General features: G+C 34.7%; 1 protein-coding gene across 2 annotated transcripts in view; it reads right to left on the reverse strand.

Moving 5' to 3' along the window:
* PTPRQ (protein tyrosine phosphatase receptor type Q) overlaps positions 1–22,041 on the reverse strand; it is a 195,779-nt gene that overhangs the window by 162,469 nt on the left and 11,269 nt on the right. For both annotated transcript variants that reach the window (XM_074325367.1, XM_074325366.1), the window contains exons 8-9: positions 18,998–19,144; positions 13,224–13,396 (exon numbers count right to left, since the gene is read on the reverse strand). In XM_074325367.1, the coding sequence (XP_074181468.1) occupies positions 13,224–13,396; positions 18,998–19,144 (320 nt within the window). The remainder of the gene's footprint in view (positions 1–13,223; positions 13,397–18,997; positions 19,145–22,041) is intronic.

The raw sequence follows: 22,041 nt of genomic DNA on the forward strand, positions 1-22,041 counted from the left end.
AGCCACTCTGAGAATCTACTTGTACAAACCACTATAAAAGGTACGATGAAGTAGTACAAAGAATGTCACCCTGAACTACTATTTTGCATTAAATCTCTCAGTATTTTATACCCACATAAGACGAATTATTGAGAGTAAACCATACATCCCATCAATTAACTAAGTTAAGCATCTCTGGTAACATACTGCCACTTCAACATAAGAGCTGACCTGAATGCTTTTGACTATCTGAAATTCTCTCAAATTCTGGTATTCATCGGAAAGATCCTCCCTAACTCGGGATTTAAATGTTGGTTTCATAATAACCCAGAATGCTACTGATTATCACCAAGTGTTCCATGTCGTGATATTTCTCATACTTTGCCTCTATTAAAATGAAAAAAAAAAGCATTATATATCTTAGTCAGTTTTTGCCAAGGATGAAAAAGAAAAAAAATCTTAAGAACAAAAATGATGGGAAAGAACCAGAACTTAAGGGAGTAATCATAAGGGGTTGAGAGAAGCAGAAGTGGAAATAAAGGAAATACCAGTGAAAATAGACCCATTGCAACTTCCAAAAGTTTTGGACTTATGGAATTGATCCAGGGTTCTTACCCTCAGCACTACTGACATTCTGTTAGATAATTTTTATGTTTGTTTAGGGGGCTGTTGTGTGCGCTGTGGGAAGTTTAGCAGCATTGTTACCCTCTAGAAGCATCCTCCCAGCTGTAACAACTAAAAATGTCTTCAGAGATTGACAAATGTCTTCTGGGGAGCAAAATGACCCCCAGTTGAGAACAATTGAGTCAGGGAAGTTCACAATTCATCAACATGAAAGGCCTCTCATAAACTACCCAGGAATCTTTGGAATTTATGTTAAAGAATGAGAAGTCTTTAAATTCCTAATCCACCTGAATAAACCAACTTGATTCTACATGTAATAGTCTTCACTATAGTTAATCTGATTTTGTTTAATACAAACCCTATTATGTGTACCAATTTAGACTCACTTGAAGTATGCTGAATGAATTGAACTGATGAAATTTTTTATTTATTCTTAAGAAATGCTTTAATATTTTATTACGGACCATTATATGATTTATGCTATCTATGATCAAGCAATGGTAAAAAGAGAAGTTTGCAATTAGCATGTGTTTGGAAACCTCCTCACGGATACTGTATCATTCTGCACATCATTTGTGTCAACAGATTCTTAAAGGCCTGATTCTGTTTATGTTCCTAATGCTCAATGAAGTAAACTTATCTCAAGCATTCACAAATGGCTCTGGAGTCTTGTCTTCAGCCTCATTTCATAGCAATTGGCAAGCCATTTAGCTGGCTTTCTTCTCATGTTCACCAGTGACAAACATTGATATGCTTGAGAAATACATTGGATGAAAAGATGCATCTGTACTAATCTCAGAAATTTGTAACACAAGGCAGGAAGATGGTATCTTTGGGGAGAAAAAGGTCCCAGGCTTCTACTAGAAGAACAAGCACAGGATGCAATCTGAATGTGCAACTCAACTAAAGAGCAGCCCACAGAGAGATGACTTTAAGCTTTTTCACATTTCAGTCTCAGTAGAATGAGCCTCCCAAAGAAATTAATGTTGTTCTTTGTATTGATAGAAGTAGAAATCTACACCAAAGGAGAAAACTAATTCTGTTCAATTTGGCTTTAGTCAAACCACATAGGGAATACTGTGTTCAGCAAAGTAAGAAGAGGCTCATTGACAAGCAGGAAATTATGCCCAGGAGAGTAATAAATATATGAAGGACCTGGAAACTGTGATTCAATTGTCTTCAGTTAATAAAAAGTTAAATCACTATGTATTGTTGTTACTACTGCAAAGACTAACATTTAAAGTTCCTGTGTCAAATACAGTGTTAAACACTTTTGCCCATGCACTATCACTTCATCATAGCCCAAAATGATAGCTATTATCATCACCATTTTATAGTCATCTGTACAAGTTCACAAAACTACTGACAACAGAGGTGGGATTGAAACATACCTCCTTGGTTCCAAGTCCCAAACTCAAAACTACTATAATCTACTGTGTCAGTCTAGAGAGGAGAGGCAGAACAAACTGGTAAAGATGAGATGACAGATACCTCATTTTAAAATAGTTTTTTAAAAAATAGGATAGTTTATAATTCATCTGTGTATTTTCTGAATCTTTCAGGGTACCTGGAACATTATAGCTACTTAATAAATAGTTGCTTGTGAGACCATAAAGAATGTTTTAATATTTTTTGAATAGGAACTGCATTTGTGGTCATGGATACCCTATTGTCAGAGCTGACCAAATATTTTAGCAGAGGATGGATTCCCAATCCTTTAGTAGGAATGGTATAGATGAGATTCATACATATGTTTGGTAGTTGAAATAAAAGTCCTCAAACCCTAGAATTCGATTTTCCAATGTATTTTTTGAATATTTGTTTAAATATTAAAAGTAAAATCTTAGACATAATTCAGCTTGCTTAAATAATCCCTATTTATTAATAAATAAATAAATCATGAGGGGTCACTGGAAAAATTTTTTCAAAAATGGTGATAAGATCAGATTAAGTTAAGCGAAGGAATATATTTTAATATATGTTTAAAGTTTTATCATCATGATGTATGTACATGGCTATAAAAAAATCAAGAGGTGATGAAGAATTTACAATGAAAATCCCTGTCTATACCTCCTGACTCCCAGTCTTACTTTCCACAGTAACACTTTTAATCATTTGTGTTTTCAGTTCTTGTGGTATTTATGCCTAAAATCACTAAATAAGGAGCTATATTTCTCTGTTAAGGCTCTCTTATTTTATTTTATTTTTTGAGATTTTTATGAGTTTATTTGAGCCAACCTGTCAGCATGTGCTGGGGAGCAAGATCTCAAATGCTCCCAAGACTCACTTATAATATTTTAGACAGTATCTATTAACTTTCGATTATAATAGTAAAGAGATTACATAAACAGATACATACACACCTTCCCCAACTATTCTTAACTCTTGTTTAATTATGTTTGTAATTTAAATAATACACTTAAATCTACAAATATTATTCTAATAGGTACATGAAATATAAACTAGTACACTGAGAGAATGTGGTGGATAGCATCTCAGGTGGTCCCTCATTATCCCTACCTCCTGTTGTTCATGGCCCTGTATAATCCTCTCCTCTTTACCTGCATGGGACCTAGGATTTACATCTAACCAATAGAATAAAATAAAGATGATGGGATGTCACAGTCATGATTACATTACATTATAAAGACTCTCCTTGCTGGCTTAATGAAGTCAATGGCCACATTGGGAAAATCCATATGGAAGAAACTGTGCAAGACCTCCATGAACTAGAGTTAGGGTAGTCTCCAGTCGCAAGCCAGATAGAAACTAGGCCCTCAGTTCTATAGCAAAAAGGAAATGAAACCTGCCAAAAAAATGAGTGAAGCTGGAAATGGATCCTTCCCCAGTCAAGCCTCCAGATGAGAACACAGCATAGTCAGCTACTTGATTACAGCCTTGTGAGAACTTGTGCAGAGAACCTGTCTAAGCTGTCTGGACCCAGAGAACTGGGAGATAGTAAATGTGAATGGTTGTAAGCTTGTGGCGAATTGTTATACAACAATAGAAAATTAATGTAGTGAGATAACAACAATGATCTAGGCGAGAGATTATGCAATTCTCAGCTAGGGTTGGGACACAGGAATGAAATATAGGTCACAGTCTGGAGGTAGAAATAATTGACCTTAACATTCAGTGGCTATTGAATGTCAAGTATAACCAAAAAATCAGAGGTAACCCCAAGGTTTCAAGCCTTTATGACAGAGAAGATAATGGTGCCATTGTCCAAAACGTGAAACATCTGGCATATAAAAATGCCATTACAGTCTTCCAAACACTTAGACCTTCAATTCACAGCTCTGTGTGTGCCCTGGACTGGTGTGCCCAATCCAAACGGTTAGGGAATTCTAAGCCTGTTATTTGATATCTAGGCTTCAAGTCAGCCTCTCTTCAGGACTGCTTCTTAACACCCTGAAAGTATTAATTGCCTGGACAGAGTTTCTTCTTGTGTGTACTGTGGAAATATTCACAGGTCTCCATCACTGTCCCAGGACCTCTGTATCGTATCTGTTCTTTCCAGCTCATTCCTTCTAATCATGAACCTGGCCCTGTTATCCCAAAAAGGATTTAGTTCTTTATTTTGTTTTATGGGGGGAATGAGTTTACGTGTGTTGAGTCCTGGCAGAATCTTCCCACAAATGGTTGTAATTAGGAATGCCAAGTGTCAGAGAAAAAGATCATCATGGAAAGCCAGGCAAAAGAGTCATGCAAATAGAAAGCAGTGATTAAAACTGTGAAATCATCAAAAGAAAAAGTAACGATATGGCTAAAAACAGAAACTTCTGGAACACCTTTTCAAAGAAGGCATTAGAAAATTGTAAAAGAAAGAGGTAGGTTTTTTAATTTTCTCCATTTTTCATTGTACAAGGGCAAAATTTTGCAAAGTCACACTATACAAAAGTCGAGGAAGTATTAGGGAGCAAAGAGATGTGTCAAAACCTGGGGAGTGGGATGGGGCACAGGGATGGATTTGGAGGAGACAGGAAGATGAGAATGTTTAAAAATATGTAACTATGTATTTGACACTTAGGAGGTCACTGGTGACTTTTAATAAGATTTCAAGGATTTAAAGAATTTTTGAGACAGGGCAGATATGAAGGTTACACTTTGAGAAGTTTAGAGTGAATGGAGAGTTGATGTCAGAAACATGGCAGCATGAGGGGTCCCCTTTGATCTCTCCCCTCGAAGTTACAACAAGTTGAACAGCTATAATTAAACAAAGGATTCCCTATACAACACAAAAACACATCAGAGAGATCTGCGCAAGTCAGGACTAAGAGGGGAAGGGGGAAGGAAGAAGTGCAGAGCTCACTGTAGACCCGGGACAAGGGAGGAGTGAGACCACAGGTGCACTCTCTGTGGCCCTGAACAATCCTGCCTGAGTGATCAGGACATAATACTGCTGAACCCAGTGACTGGGGCAGAGACAACTGGAGGCAAAGACTAACACAGAAGTGCTACAACTCTGGTCTAACAGACCGAACTGCCAGGCAGAAAACAAAGCCACAGAGCCTTGCAGCCTCCTCCCAACCTCCCAGTGTTAGCAGCAGGCTCCAGAAAAAAAAAAATGGTACCAGTATTGGATGAAAGAGGAGACTATCTACAGCCCTAAAAACTGGAGAGATAGTTCCTGAGCAGCAGACACACACTGCAGCTAATCCCAGTGACAAGGGAGGAACTAAATGGGGTGAAGCAGCCATAGTCTGGCAATAGCCATTATTCAGAGGAGAACAAAGACAAACTGATCAGCCACCTCTCCCAGCCCACCCTGCCCCCACCTTTAGCAGCTGATCCCAGTGAGGGCACTCAGAGCTGCTGAGATGCATAGTTTTGCATCTGCTGCATGGGCAGCACAGGGATTTCAGGGTCTCAGAACCCCATTGCCCACCACATCCTCCCATGGAGATGGTGCCCCAAGACTGAGGCAAACTTGTCACCGGAGAGACCCACTTCCACAGGAAATCTTCCACCATGAGAAGCTAGAACAGGGCAACAGAAAATAAAACACTACTTATTGGAAAATATAAGAAAAGAAATAGCTTTTCATATTAACTAGCTGCAGAATTCATTCCCATAGGTTCCCAGGAAGATAAATAATTCATCATTTACCATGAATAACCAAGGTAACAAGGCAGCTCAGAAAGAAAATGAAAAATCTCCAGAAAATAAACTTAAAGACATGGAAATATGTAACTTAAATGATTTCAGAGAATTCACGATTGCATTTCTGAAAATACTCAACAAGATGCAAAAAATCTCAGATAAACAGTTTAATGAACTCAGAGATAAAATCAATGAACAAAATGAATACCTTACCAAAGAGACTGGAATTTTTAAAAAGAACCAAATAGAAATTCTGGAGCTGAAGAACTCAATAAAAGAAATAAAAACTGAAATAGAGCTGACCAGGTGGAGGAAAGAATTGGTGTTATTGATGATAGAAATCTGCAAATGATGCAGATGGAAGAAGAGAGAGACTTGAGAGTTAAAAGAAATGAAACAACTCTACAAGAACTATCCAACTCCATCAGAAAGAGTAATGTTAGAAGGGGAAGAGAGGGAGAAAGAAAGAGAGCCTATTCAAACAAATAGTTGACAAGAACTTCCCAAAGCTATGAAAAGAACTGGATCCTCAAATCCAAGAAGCAAACAGAACACCTAATTTCCTCAATCATAATAGGCCTTCTCCATGGCACATTATATTGAAACTGTCAACAATTAATGACAAAGTAAGAATTCTCAAGGCAGCCAAGGTAAAGGAGATGGTAACCTACAAAGGAAAGCCTATTAGATTATCATCAGATTTCTCAGCAGAAACTTTACAAGCCAGGACAGAGTAGAATCAAATATTCAAATATTGAAAGAGAGAAATTACCAGCCAAGGATAATAAATCCATCAAAGTTATTCTTTAGATATAAAGGAGGAATAAAAAGAACATTCCAGATATACAGAAGCTGAGGGAATTTTCCACCACAAGGCCTGCATTACAAAAAATACTGAAGATCACTCTACCAGAAAAAAAGACAAGAGGACACAAAATTATGTGTAAGATTACTAACAGACAGAAGCAGGAAAAGGCAATCCCTATACATTGGGCACTATACACTAAACATAACATAAGGGTAAAAAAGATAAAAACATAAAAGAAGAAAAAAGAGAAGAAGAAGACAATTGGCTATTGCAACTCAGAAATCAACTCACAGTATAAATAGGGATAATTTGTGACAACAAAAACATAAAAAGGGAGAAGGTAAAAGTCTGAATTTGCAAAGGGGAATGGAGATAAGATGCATGCTGAAGAAAAAGAACTACTGTATATATGAAACTTTCTTTTACATAAACTTATGGAAATAACTGAAAAGAAATCCAGAACTGAGACTCATAACATTAAAAAAAAAAAAAAAAAGGAAAAAGGAAAAAATCTTAGAATACCACCAAATAAAAATAACAAACAGAAATACAAAGGCAAAGAAACAATGGAGACACCAAGCTAGCAGAAAACAAAAACTAAAATGGTTATAGGAAATCCTCATATGTCAATAATCACCCTAAATGTAAATGGATTGAAGTCACCAATAAAAGGGCACAGAGTAGCAAATTGGATCAAAAAATAAAATGTATGCATATGCTGCATTCAAGAGACAATCTCAGCTGAAAGGACAAATATAGACTCAAAGTGACAGGGAGGAAAACGATACTGCAAGCAAATGGCATCCTCAGAAAAGTAAGTATAGTCATACTTATATCTGATGAAACTGACTGCAGGATAAAAAAGGTAAAAAGAGACCAAGATGGACATCTCATAATGATAAAGGGGACAATACAACAAGAAGAGATAACACTTATCAATAAACTGGGGTGCGAAAGAAATGTATACAAGTGGACACTTTTGTCTACGTTGCTCAAGCAGTAGTTCGCATAATCAGAAGTGTCTAGACGCTGATGGTAACCACTTTGAGCACCTCGTGTAACTGCAGAAGACAAATGTGACTTGTATTCATTTTTTGTTATTGGTATATATTGAGTATTAAAATTTTAATAGCTTTTTCCTTTCTTAAAATGTGTATATATTTTTTGTGTGCCCTCTGTATATGCTTCCAATCAGGAAACACCAAAGTATATATACAAACTGAACTAAAATGAGAAACTGACAAAAACACAATTATAGTGTGGAAACTAACAGTTTGAGATAGATCATCCAAACAGAAAATCAAACAAAGTATCAGCATTAAATGACACATTAGACCACATGGACATAATTGACCTTTACAGAGCCTTTCATCCTTGAACACCAGACTATACATTCTTTTCTAGTGCACATAGAACATTCTTAAGGATACACAACATGTTGAGACACAAAACTAACCTAAACAAATTTAAGAAGACTGAAATCATACCAAGCATATTTTCCAACCACAGTGCTTTGAAAGTAGAGATCAATGGCAAAAAAAAAAAAGGGGGGGGAGAAAAAACCCCACAAATAAGTGGTAATTAAACAACATTCTACTAAAGAATGACTGGGTCAAAGAAGAAATAAAAGAGCAGATCAAAAGATACATAAAAAGAAATGAGAATGAAAACACATCATATCAAAATAATTGAGATACTGTAAAAGCAGTATTAAGAGGGAAATTTATATCAATATATGTAACGTTCCAAGGTGGAATCACAAAGAACTGGAAAATCTAAATAGACCATTCAACAGTAAGGAAATTGAAACAATCATCCAAAACCTCCCTAAAAGCAAATGTCTAGGATCAGATGGCTTCACTAGTGAATTCTACCAAACATTCAAAGATGATTTAATACCTGTCTTCCTCAAACTCTTCCAAAAATTTGAAGAAGAGGTAATACTTCCTAACTGATTTTATGAGGCCAACATTACCCTGCTACCCAAAACTGGTAAAGATAACACAAAAAAAGAAAACTACAGACCAATATCTCTGATGAATACAGAGGCAAATATCCTAAACAAAATACTGGCAAATCGATTACAACAATGCATTAAAAAGATTATACATCACGATAGAGTGGGGTTCACCCCAGGAGCACAAGGATGGTTCAACATATGCAAATTAATCAATGTGATACACCAAAAAAACAAAATAAGGGATAAAATTCATATGATTATATCAATAGATGCAGAAAAAGCATTTGACAAGATACAACAGCCACTCATGATTAAAACAAGTAATAAAATAGGCATAAAAGGAAAGTACCTCAATATAATAAAGGCCATATATGACAAACTCTCAGCTAAAATCATACTTAATGGTGAAACTCTGAAAGCTTTTCCTCTAAAATCAGGAAGAAGACGGAATGCCCCCATCACCACCGCTATTCAACATAGCATTGGAAGTTCTAGCCAGAGCAATCAGGTAACAGAAATAAACAAAAGCCATCCAAATTGGGAATGAAAAAATTAAATTGTCACTTTTTGCAGATGACATGATTCTTTACACAGAAAACCCTAACAACTCCACCAAAAAAAAAAAAAAAAAAATTAGAAACAGTAAACAAATACAGTAAAATTGCAGGATACAAAAATCAATGTATAAAAACCCATTGCATTCCTATATACTAACAATGAAATTCCAGAAAAAGAAATGAAAAAAAAAATCTTTTTGTAATTGTAACTAATAAAGTAAAATACCTAGGAATAAATTTAACAAAGGATGTGAAGGACCTATATACCAAAAACTGTAAGACATTTATTGAAAGAAATTGAAGACACAAAAAATGGAAAAATATTCCGTGTTCATGGATTGGAAGAATCAACATAGTTAAAATGGCCATATCCCCCAAAGCAATATACAGATTTAATGCAATATCCATTAAAATCCCAATGGCATATTTTAAAGAAATAAAACAAGAAATCATCAGATTTGTATGGAATCACAAATGACCCCAAATAGCCAAAACAATCCTAAGAAGAAAAAAGAAGGCTGGTATGACACTACTGACTTCAATTTATTCTACAAAGTGACAATAATCAAAACAGCATGGTATTGGCTGAAAAACAAACACATAGACCAATGGAATAGAATTGGAAACCCAGAAATAAACCCACATATATAATGACAGATAATTTTTGACAAAGGAGCCAAAAACATACAACGGAGGAAAAAAAAGCCTCTTTAATAAATGGTGCTGGGAAAATTGGAAAGTCATGTGCAAAATAATGAAACCAGACTGCTATCTGTCACCGTATACCAAAATTGACTGAAAAATCAATCAAAGACCTAAACATAAAACCTGAAACAATAAATTGCATAGGAAAAAGCATACATACTAAATTTAAGGACCTCGGATTCAGAGATTTTATGAATTTGACCTCAAAGGCAAGAGAAGTAAAAGGAAAAATAAATGAATGAAACTATATCAAACTAAAAACCTGCACAGCAAAAGAAACTATTGACAAAACAAAGAGACAACCAACCAAATGGAAGAATATATTAGGTTGGTGCAAAAGTAATTGTGCTTTAAAAGGTTAAAACTAATTGCAAAAACCACAATTAATTTTGCACCAATCTATTTCAAACAACACCTCTAATAAGGGGCAAATATTCAAAATACATATATACATATAAAAACTCATACAACTCAACAACAACAACAACAACAACAACAACAAAAAAAATCCAATTTAAAAAGGGGCAGAGGACCTTGAACAGACACTTTTCCCAAGAAGACATACAAACAGCCAACAGATATGTGAAAAAACACTCAACTTCACTAGCTATTAGGGAAATGTAAATCAAAACCACAATGTAATACAACCTCATACCTGTTAGCATGGCTATTATCAACAAGACAAATAATAACAAGTGTTGAAGAGGTTATGGAGAAAAAGGAACCCTCATACACTGCTGGTAGAAATGTAAATTAGTACAGCCACTATGGAAAATAGTATGGTGGTTCCTCAAAAATTAAGAATAGAATTACCACAGCACCCAGCAATCCCTTATTTGGTTATCTACCCCCAAAATCTGAAAACATTTATCTGTAAAGATATATATACCCCTATGTTCATTGCAGCATTAGTCACAGAGGCCAAGACATAGACAACAAAAGTGTCTTTGGATACATGACTGGATAAAGAAGATGTGATACATATACACAACGGAATATTACTTGGCCATAAGAAAAGATGAAATACTTCCATTTGTGACAACATGGATGGATCTTGAGATTATCACGCTAAGCAAAATAAATCACACAGAAGTCGAGAATCATATGACTTCACTCATATGTGGGATATAAAACTGAAAGTAACAAGCAAACAAGACAAAAAAATTTAAAAATCATAGATACAGACAACAGTTTAGTGGTTACCAGAGGGTAAGGAGGAAGGGGAAAGGTAGGAGAGGGAAAAAGGGATCAAATATATGGTGAAGGAAGAACTGACTCTTGGTGGCGAACACAATGCAATATACACATCATGTATTATGGAAATGTAACTTGAAGCCTATATAATTTTACTAACTAATGTCACCCCAATAAATTTAATAGATTAAAAATAAATAAAACAAATAAAATTAAAATAAAAATTTCAAGAGCGAATGGAAGAAAAAAGTCCTTATCCCAAGAAAGGTACCAAGGTCAATGAAAAGGATAAAAAATGAATACACAAAGCCAGAGGCTTTATCTGTTAGCTCATGTATCCCGTACCCTGGAAGGTGGGTATATATATGCCCCACTTTAAAAATGAGGGCACCAACTCTCCAAAAGTTGATTTGTCTGAGGTCACAGAGCTAGAACAGTGCAGAGTCAGGGCGAGGATCCCTGTTCATTTGGATTTAGAGCCTCTGCCATATCTGTGTCCCCACATCAACCACCTGAAAGGAGAGCCCAAACACCAGTCGCAAGAGAAAGCAGAAACATCAATAATGGGCCTGATCTAATGAAGAAAGATACCATCACAAACATAGAGAGAAATACAATGTTTCCTTTTATTAAGGGAGGAGAAGGAAACTAATACTGAGTCCCAACCAAGGTGAATGGTCCAATGCCATGATTAATAATCATAACCGATCAGTTATCTATCACAACACTTACTACATGCCAGGTACAGTTCTAAGTTCTTTATACATATTAATCCATTAAATCCTCTTTACCAATTTGTTTTAGGGACTCTTATAATCCCTGTCTTAAAGAAGAGGAAGCTAAAATTCAGATAAGCCCCACCAATTTTCCCAAGGTTAAATAACCAAGAAAGGCAAAACCAAAGTTTAAACCCAAGCATTGGGTCTCCGAGGTCTGTACTCTTCACCTCTCTGTTCCACAGCCCAGTGAGTGACCAAATTAGGATATAAACCCAGATCTATGTGGTTCCAAAGCTCATGTTCACTCTTCCATGTCATAGGGATTGCGGAGCATATAGAAAGAGGCAGAATCATAAAGAATCCCTTCCAGAACCTCTTCGCTTCAAGAGAAATACAGGTATATCTGGCCTTTCAATGGTGTCATTAGCAGAAGTGGGAGACCTGTCACCTAGTCCTAAAAACATTAAGTATCTAAGACCTCTCAGCAGGAGCAAAGAGTTAAGCTTTTGCCCTCTGTGTGGGTATTAGAGAAAGTATATCTCAACATCTTTCGCACAAAAGAAAGGAGTCAACATAGGATTAAAACGTAACCCTCGTCTGGAGATGGTGAACAAGTTGGAGTAATTAGTGCTAGGCGAGAGTGCATTGAGCACATAGTAAGGTCAACTTTCAAATAGATACCATAAACAGAGGAAGGTTTGGACTAGAAATAGAGTGAACAATATACGTGGAAAAGATAACAGCACAATTAGAAGAAGCAGTCATTTTGAACAAAACAGTGGAAGCTTATTGCTGAATAACCATCAGGGAGCACCTCCCAGCTAGTCCTCCAGCTGAACTCACTGGTCCTAAGTACATTTATTCTTTGTGTGCCCAGGAAGCAGCCAATATCTGATTTGACAAGTCTGGAGGCTTAGCAGTCCTTTCAGGTGAATAGCAGGCTGGGTGAGGTAACTAAAAACAGTGGAGGGAAATCAGTGTTGCATGTACTTTCTAACAGAAACAGAGGGGAAAAAGACTTCCAGTGTGAACAGAATCAAAAACATTGTCCTCTTATTTTATGACTATGAACTTTATCCCTTTTATTTGGTTATTTGATTTAATAAAAGGTACTTTGTTTTTTTTAATAAGGCAGCTCTGAGAAATTTAGCTTCCTAAGACTAAACAGACTTAATCATTTGATAACAACTTCTAAAATTACTGTGCTTTTTATTAGCAATTGTTCCAAATTGCAAGCACAACCTTAGCTGAAGTATTTAAATCATAATAGGAGTTTCCAAGCAATTCATTAACTTAATCACCATAATAATATTCACGTATGGAAGAAACTTTAGTCCTGCTTAATTGTTCAATTAACATTTTTCATAGGCTGAAAAACAATAATAGCACTTAACTAATAATATATGTCCTAAAAATGAAATATGATCCAGCTATATTATCAACAAAGCCCAAATTTCTTCACATTATATTATAAACCTTGTCAAATTATTTTTAATGCTGGCAAATCTTCCAAGTTATCAGTGCCAGAACAAAGTAGAAAGGGTTTGCTAAGATGTAAAATAAAGATGCAATACCTCATCTTTTCCTATAAGCAGAGTATTTTCCAAAATTACTCCTGTCTCTGAAACTAGCACTTTGACTCGATATTGGTTAATGATTCCATTTGGTTGCCGTGGTTTCTTCCAAGTAATTCTTATTCGTGTGGCTTCTACTTCTGCAAGTTGTAAATCAAATACTGCACCTGGAACTAAAAATAAAAGTAAAAATAAAAATAAGGAGGGGAAAATACTAAAATACATTTTCGATTTTTAAAAAAATTCCCTGAATTCCTAGCTTATGATTTAAGATCTGTAAGAAATTCTATTAGAAATTAACCTAAAACAATTTACTAATTTATTAATAATTAAACATGTATAAGATTCTTTATATACGTGGGTATTTAAAGTTAAATTTCTACACATTGTTTTCAAACAAGAAAACAAGAATTAGGATAATGGAATAATTGCCCCAAATCAAAATGTCATAACATTCGTTTGAAACAAATTCATTAATAAAAATAACTTCTGAGAGAAAGCTGTTATGGACGATTAATGCCCAGTAGAAATCTTGAAGCCTTTATAAAAATTATAATAGCATATCAAAAATAATATCTAGAAGACTTTGAATGCAATGAAATTTAATTAGGGAAACTTTTAATTTATTAAATGAGATTGTTTGAAGAGTTGATTAATTTATATCTGCTGATTTTACAAATTAATTATGTGAATCTCAAATTTTAAGTACCCTTATCCTTTGCAGTAAAGAAAAACAGGGACAAATTAACAACTGGTTTAAGATAAAACACCAAGGACTTAAACAAATTCTAGATATAAAGTCACCAAGAGCAACATCTAGGAAACCTCCCAGTGCCCAGGACTAATGGATCAAGAATAAACATGCCCTAGGCTTTTAGCCACCTTTTGTTTATAGCTCGGTATGTGATTATGAATAAACAATTCATCCCTTCATCCTCAGTTTCCTTATCTATAAAATGGGTATAGTCATATTGTTCCTATTACTATGCAGGTTACTGTAAAAAACAAATGATTCAAGAGAATTTACAAAATATTGGTTCAAGAAAGAAAAATATGACATAAGAATATTGTCCCTTACGGTCAGGATGGTAACACATTAAATTCATTTCTCTAAGCGAATATATTTCACATTAGTATAGGTTTAGAAAATTCCACTTAGAAGAGAGATACATTAGGGGCATAACATAAATGCAGAATGAGTCTGTTGCCTTTTAAGATAACAGAAAGGAATTGAAAATTAATGTCCCAATTCCCATATGTAATGTTTATAATTGGTGAAGATAATTATGCTTCAGTTAATCGTGTAGTAAACTGTACAGCATTTTTATCCAATAGATTAAGAGTTGTTTCTCCTTTGTTTCTATGAAGTAACCACTTTAAAAGCCCCCTAGATATTGTGAGAACATAAATAGTTCTAAATGTTTTTGAATGGTTAACGGCTGGATGTATGAATAAGTCATTCTGGGCAAAGAGCACCTTACTTGATTATTGCAGTCAGGATTCTAGTCTCCAGTGTGGGTAAATCCTGCGCTCAGAACTGGGAGACAAACACAACATGAACAGCCCACAGGTAACTGGCTAATTTTCGAATCCTCTTTTCTAAAACCCTTGGTATATCTCTATATAGAAGAATAACTCTTTATATCGATCACCCCACAGGAGTTCCACTCTGAAGGGAAAACAGTTTGACTTTTGAAGGAAGGCGGAAGAGCTCTAGGCTAGGACCCCACAATTATTGATTGATTCATTCATCATTCAACAGACTGAGCCCTCATCATATGGTTACTGTTCTTGGCACTTTAGAATAGAGGGAGAAATAAAACAGATAAGGCATTGTGCACAGGCCACCGCTAGTACATTTTTTATTTCATTAACATATATTGTCCCTGAGCCTGTGTTTCTATCATCATGTTTACCAATACACGTTTCTCAAGGGTGGAGGAACTTTCCAATTGGTTCTGAAGTGTGAAAATAACTTGGTCATTTAAATAGCAATGCTCCCATTCCACCTCTCTTTTCCATTTTATTTTGAGGTTGCTATGTAGATGAATCCTTAGCCGGTACTGCATAACATAAATCAGAGAAGAGCTCTGGAATTTTTCTATTTGATTTGAACTCATGTTGAACCTCAACTGAAGAAGCCAATTTAATGACTACATTGATCAGATTAATAGGGCAACTAAACCCTGCCTGCTTAGAAAATAAGTGAAATGGTCAGTTTCATTTTATGTAACTCATTAATGTAGTAGGATACCCAAAACTATGCAGTACAGCCAAAAAAGACATACATTTTACTGTCTCTTAGCCATCCTTAAGTCTATTAGCAGAAGGTTTTTTTATCTTCTAATTTATGATACACTTTTTATATAACTTAATAAGTATTGCCCCATGACACTAATGCCTAAAATTATGATTCAAGAAAAGAATGTTTCTATATTATCCTAAAAATTCACCCCTGAACTTATATAAGAATAACTGTAAACCTATCTCTTTTTTTTTTCTTATAAAAGAAGAAAAAGCTTAGGGCATAAAGGAAATAGAGTAGACAGCATTGTATCTTATCTTTAGAAAGATACTTGATCTCTTACACCACGCATTCTTATGGAGAAACCAGAGAAGTGTGGATTAGATCAAACTCCTTTAATATTGATACCAAATTAACTAAAGAAAATCAAACACACAAGGCAATTATTCATGGTTCAGCATCACTTCTGAAGGTGTTGTCGACAGGAACTACCTAAAAAATCATTCTCAAGTCAACGTGTCTATAAATTATACTAAAAAATGAGAAACAGTGGACATATGATTGGTAAAAAGTGTTTCAAATAATTTTAAGTTTTCAAATGAAAAACTATTATAATAGAAAATATAAAATGGAGACAAATGGCACTTGGGTAAAGAAAATACATTAAAATAATTTTTGCCAAAATTGAGCAAATGAAACTTCCATTAGAAGTGCATTTTGAAAAAAATCTATTGAAAAATAAAAATCATTGAGAATCCTGAAAAACACAAAGTTGACAGTCCCTCAGTGATTTCCCTACAAAGACTTTACTACCATTTGCAGCAAGTAGCAAGTTGAAATCACTGAAGACAAAAAGCTTCATTTCTATAGTCTATTTATGGGAAAGTAAACATGGATTTCAATACTTTGTTTGCTTTTAAGAAATGATGCTAACCTCCTTATAAGATATAATGACACTAGTGACAGAAAAGTTATTAGGGAATATTGAAACAACAAAGTTTACTTAAGGTTTTTTTTTTAGCCCCCATACAAATAAAATGCTGTTGCCTATGTTATATTCCGCTGCAGTGTCTCATTTTGAAATAGGTAACTCTATGACTCTTGTAACATTGGAAATTATTAAATTAAGATTTTTCCCCCAAAATCATCTCTTTTTCACACCTATGTAAAAATCTGCTCAGTAAAATATTAAGGGTATGTATGAATCTTATGAAATATACAGGAGAACGGCTATAACAAGATGATGTTGATTTTTTTGATTATCAAAGTACACTATGGATCATAACATTCTCAGTGCTAACAAAATCAGCCCCATGATAATGTAATAGCACATATTATTTTCTATAAGAGGTCAATTCAACATTTTTCTGTGATATCTAGAGATTTATTAGAACCCCACTTGTTTTAAAGGACATTAATTTAAAAGCATATCCTAATGAATTTTTAGACAGATTATAGCCTACTTTTAAATATGGGGAAGAAAATAGAGCAACCTTAATTAGAATGCAAAGAACCCTGTTATATTAATAAATGAGAAAGAATAATCTAAAATTAAGATACGATTTTCATTGCAAGTATATAGTCCTAATGAGTTATTAGAGTATTTTCATAGAGTTTAAAGATTCCTATATTACAAAGTTTTAATTAATGAAACCAGGTTTAATTAGCATCGTCAGAAGTAGAAAGTTACATTCACTGCACTTGCCAGAGTAGCCCGTTGAAGCCTTTCCTGGGTCTGACCTATCCCCCAAGAACTCCCTAGAGGAAGGTTGCCATGCAGATGTAAGACCCATGCCATGCCTGCCCTTAGTGGAGCCCACCTGTTGCTAACTGCCCCTCCTTAGAGCCAATGGTCTATATGTAAGTAGCTCAGGAAGATAGTAAAATAAAGCTCAGGATAAAATATACAGGGCAAATAGAGTCATCTATTCAAAATAATTTGATGTAAAAAACGCACAACTGTATTGAAATATATATCCTTAAGACCTGACTGATTTTTTTGTGAATAAGAAATGCAGAAAGAAAGGGAAATGAATGTTTAAATGATATCTAAAATAAACAACATGGCAATGCATGCAGCAATGTATTATCTATTTCTCTATTTTGTCAAATGCTGTAAGCCAGGAAAGATGACAATGAAACAATAATCTTAAATTGTGGATTCAGTGTAGGATCACCAAAATTGCTCGACTTGAAGGAAGACAAAAATTCTGAATTTATTTAATTGTATAACATAAAAATAGAAATTAGTTGCTCAACTGGGTTGGTTGAGAAAATGCTACTGTGACCATACTCAAGGACTCCAGTCTGATGAGGGTTAGGTCACTCCGCTGTGCTGGACAGCTATCCAGAAATCTGTCTGGCTTTCTTGAAAGTGTTTCAGAGCAGTTTTTAGAGATGGGGAGAAATTTAAGATCTAACAGAAAAGACATACAAAGCTAAGACTCTTCCAATAGAAACACAACGGAAAAATTTTAATATGTAAAAAAGAACATTTTGCTTGTGAGTACACGTCTCTTTCTTAATCCATGTATTGAAACTATGTGCACATTAAGATTTTCATTTGAAATTGATATAAAATATAATTTTTAAGTTCTTTCAACAGAAAAATATTATCAAGGTTTAATTGTTCTTCAAAGGGGAGAAATACAAAATTCCCTAATAGCTGCTGCCCTCTAATGGTCAAATACTTGAATGGATTTATCTGACGAATGTATGTCCAATCTTTAGTTTATAGGTGCACAGTCTTGTACACACGTGTATTTAATTTACAAGTTACTGTACATTTGCCATCACACAAACAAAATCTGGAAACTTTTTCAAGTGTTAATGTAGCTGTAAAAAAATTATTGTATTCTTCTCAATAATTACAATCCCTAAATAGAAACGAAGACATTTACCAAGTTTGGTGTGGGCCACGAAAATAGGTTATGAAATGGTTCGGTTAACATTTTTTAAACACTACAGTTAGCCTTAAACTGTGATGTTTAATATATACAAATAAACAGTTTCTTTAGGAGAAAATGTGCTTTAATAATTTCAGTTCTTGCTAGTAAATTTGTACTATGCACTCACCACGGTTCCTTACTTGCTTAGAATACCCTTTTAATAATAAACATATTTTGTAATAGGTATTGGGGATACATACATTTCTCTGAACATTAGTCTGTGACAAACTATGTATTCTACATTAAATAATGTGAGTTAAACAATGTTAAATGTGTTTGTTTATGTTAATATTTCTTGAGGTTTTGCTAATATGCACTGTGACTCTCTAACAGGTTTCATACTCCATGTAGCTTCCTAACCTTCCTTCATCTTTGGTCCCTCTTATTATGAAGCATGCTATGGGTTTAATGTTTTCAGGAACGTATGTTCAGAATGTATTAGGTAGTCATCTGATAAGGAAACAACATGAATTAAATAAATATAAACCAAATAGCTTCTAATATAATATTTAACCAATATAATAAAAATTAATGAGCAAAGCAAAAATATCTCATTAACACGCTAATGGAGATGTTCTCACCTTCTGGAGGAGTGAATACTGAAATATTTGATTTGGGTCCAATCCCTGCACTGGTTTCAGCTGCAACATACACATCATACATTGTAAATGGCGTGAGGTGAGTGAATGAAAATTTAAGGTCTTTTGTGCTGTTGTCCAAAATCCGACCTGCAAAAAGCAAAAAATACCTGTGGGTTATTTTCTCATCGAGCATGTAATCATCTCACATTTAAATATAGAGCAAAGACAGCAATTAAAGCATTCGCCTATGCACTAATGCTTGTTATTACAATTTTAAAAGTGAATATATTTTAAACATTTAGCTTAGTAGTGATTGATGTCGATTTAATTAAAACAGCGGAAAGAACATGAAAATCTTCCAGTATTTAAAATGACTTTTATTAAATTATAAAGTCGTGTTCAATTACTGTGGTATTTTTTTTGACATATTTAAAAGGAAGACATTGGATTTTACCAATATGAAAACAGTGACAGTATTCTATACTCAAATTTAGTCAATTAAAATGCTAAATATTCTCATTATCCTCTATAAAAGATGCATTTAGAAAATGTTTCTAGTTTAGCTTCAGAGCAAAATTCCTTGAATAGTCCATCATCAATATTCCTTAAATCCTCAACTTTACTACTGTATAGTTCTTTCACCTTCTTGCTCTAGCTGAAACCTGGCTCTGAGGACACTGCTTCTGTTCCATTACAGCCACCCCAAATGACGGTGGTCTATTTTTCCCGAAACCCTCAAGTGACTATGCCTTCATGCGTACTCATGTGATCTCCTCGCTCCTCATTACCCTGTCATAAACCATTCTAGCTCCCTCATAAAAACCCACAGTTTTAAATTTCATGTCATCAGTGACAGCCACGAGACCTCTTTGTCACAGTGATCTTCTAACCCCAGGGTTATTCACCCTCATTCTGGATGGTTTAGCTCCTGCTTCAATACCTATTTCTTCAATGTTACCATCTTAATATGTGGTAGTTTCAATATTCCTAGAGATAATCCTTAAACCACTTTGAGCTCTGCTTAAATAATCTAGCCCTCCACCCTATCTCAGTCACTCCCTCGTGGTCATATCTTGGACGTCAGTATTAACAATAACTGCAAATCCTCCATAATCTCGATTTCATTCAGCTCTCTCTGACCACTCTTTCCTATCTCCTGTGCACTTATTTGAGAACCCTGAACCACAATCATTTAAGTCCACTGGGACACCCAATCCATTGATCTTACCACCTCTTTTATTTCATTTTATTTTGCTTGGTTCCTCACCACTTGATTTCCACTCTTTATCCATCCTCAGCATCACTGTCAATTATATCACTGTCTTACATAAGCCTTCAATTGTCTTGCCTTTCTCTTGTTAAAGGGAGCTGAAGAAAAACAAAAACTCTCTCTGACTAATATCACTTTATTCATTACCATGTCTTACATGAACCCTTTGATGGTGCCTGGCACCTCACTCAACTTTCATAGTCCAATCACTCTACTCTTCTAGATGATGATTTTACATTTTATCTTCCCTCTTCAGACTTCAAAATCTGTCTGTTCCATCATCTCTCCCATTTTACAGTCTTGCTTCTCAGTCCATTGAAAAAATTAAATCAATCAGAAAAGATCTGCTACAGAATCCCATCAACATAATTACCTGTTTACCAGCCTCTGTACCCATATACTCTACAATCTGTTACTCTGCATGAACAATCAGTGTTTTTATCTCAAATCAATCCCTACATTTGACCAAAAGATCTCACATTCTGCCTACAAAAAGACAGCTTTCCAGTAAGTCTTGCCTTTCTTTTTTTTTCAATCTTTTTTTTTCTTATAAGAATTTTATTTGTTTTTTAAATTGAGGTACAATTGAGCTATAACACTGTAACATTATATTAGTTTCAGAAGTACAATGTAATGATTCAGTACATATATATATATATATATATATATATTGCAAAATGATCACCACAGAAGGCTCAGTAACATCCATCAACATACACAGTAACAAACATTCTTTTCCTTGTGATGAGATAAAGCTTTTTCTTATATTATTAATTTTCCCTTTTTTCTTCATTCACATCATCCAATAGCATGCATCATTTGTTCCTTCTGAAAAGAAACCTGCTAAATCTGTTTATCCCTATCCCCACTCTGCTTCCTTGCATTGCTTCACTTTGCAGTAAAACTCAAGAGTCGTCTGTTACCCACTGTTCCAACGCTCTTCTCTCAGTCTCTCTTAAATCCACTCCAATTAGTAATTTACCCCCATACTCCATCATAACTGCTCCTGTTGATATCACTAATGACTTTCATGTTGTTAGATGTAATGGTTACCAAATGCATCTTACTTGTTTTACCAGCCTTACAGATGAAAGAGCACCTTGTCAACATTTTGGAAAATAATACCAGGTGGAAAAGGTGTGTTTTGTGTTGTTTGTCTCTGTGTATGGGGGAGGGGAGGGAGGGGAGGAAACTGGGAGAGGGGGAAGGACTACCATTTTTTTTTAGGAACTGCAAATATTTCAGAATTTTAAGAGTATACGGTACTTAGGGATAAAAAAATAAAGATTACTCTATGATTCATGATAGAGTCATATAAGTTTCAAAATAAATAATTAGGAACTCTACTTTTTCATTCTTCCAAATAAATGATAATATGTGAGTTTATGTTATTTCATTACTAGTTGAATTTAGGCTCTTTCACAGAGCTGTAAGATCTCATATTAGGAAAGAATTTTAGATTTTACTTAATTAACTTCCAATAATATAGTATTTGAACCCCTCAAAATATCTCTGATAAGTGCCCAACTCCTGTTTGTTCACAAAGATGAAGAACTTGACAATTCATAAAGTTGCCCATATTATTTTTAGAGCACTCTAATTATTCGAAGTAGTTTCCTTTTCCTAAGCAGAAATCTGCTTTAACGTAACCTAAGTCCATATTTGTAATCAGAATAAGCCAAGGTCCTCTTGTTCAAATATTTGAAGATACACACCTCCTCTAATACTTCTCATCTCTCATTCTTTCAGCTTTTCCTCATCAAATATGGAACAT

This window comes from Rhinolophus sinicus, linkage group LG02, assembly GCF_036562045.2.
Source record: "Rhinolophus sinicus isolate RSC01 linkage group LG02, ASM3656204v1, whole genome shotgun sequence".
NCBI lineage: Eukaryota > Metazoa > Chordata > Mammalia > Chiroptera > Rhinolophidae > Rhinolophus > Rhinolophus sinicus.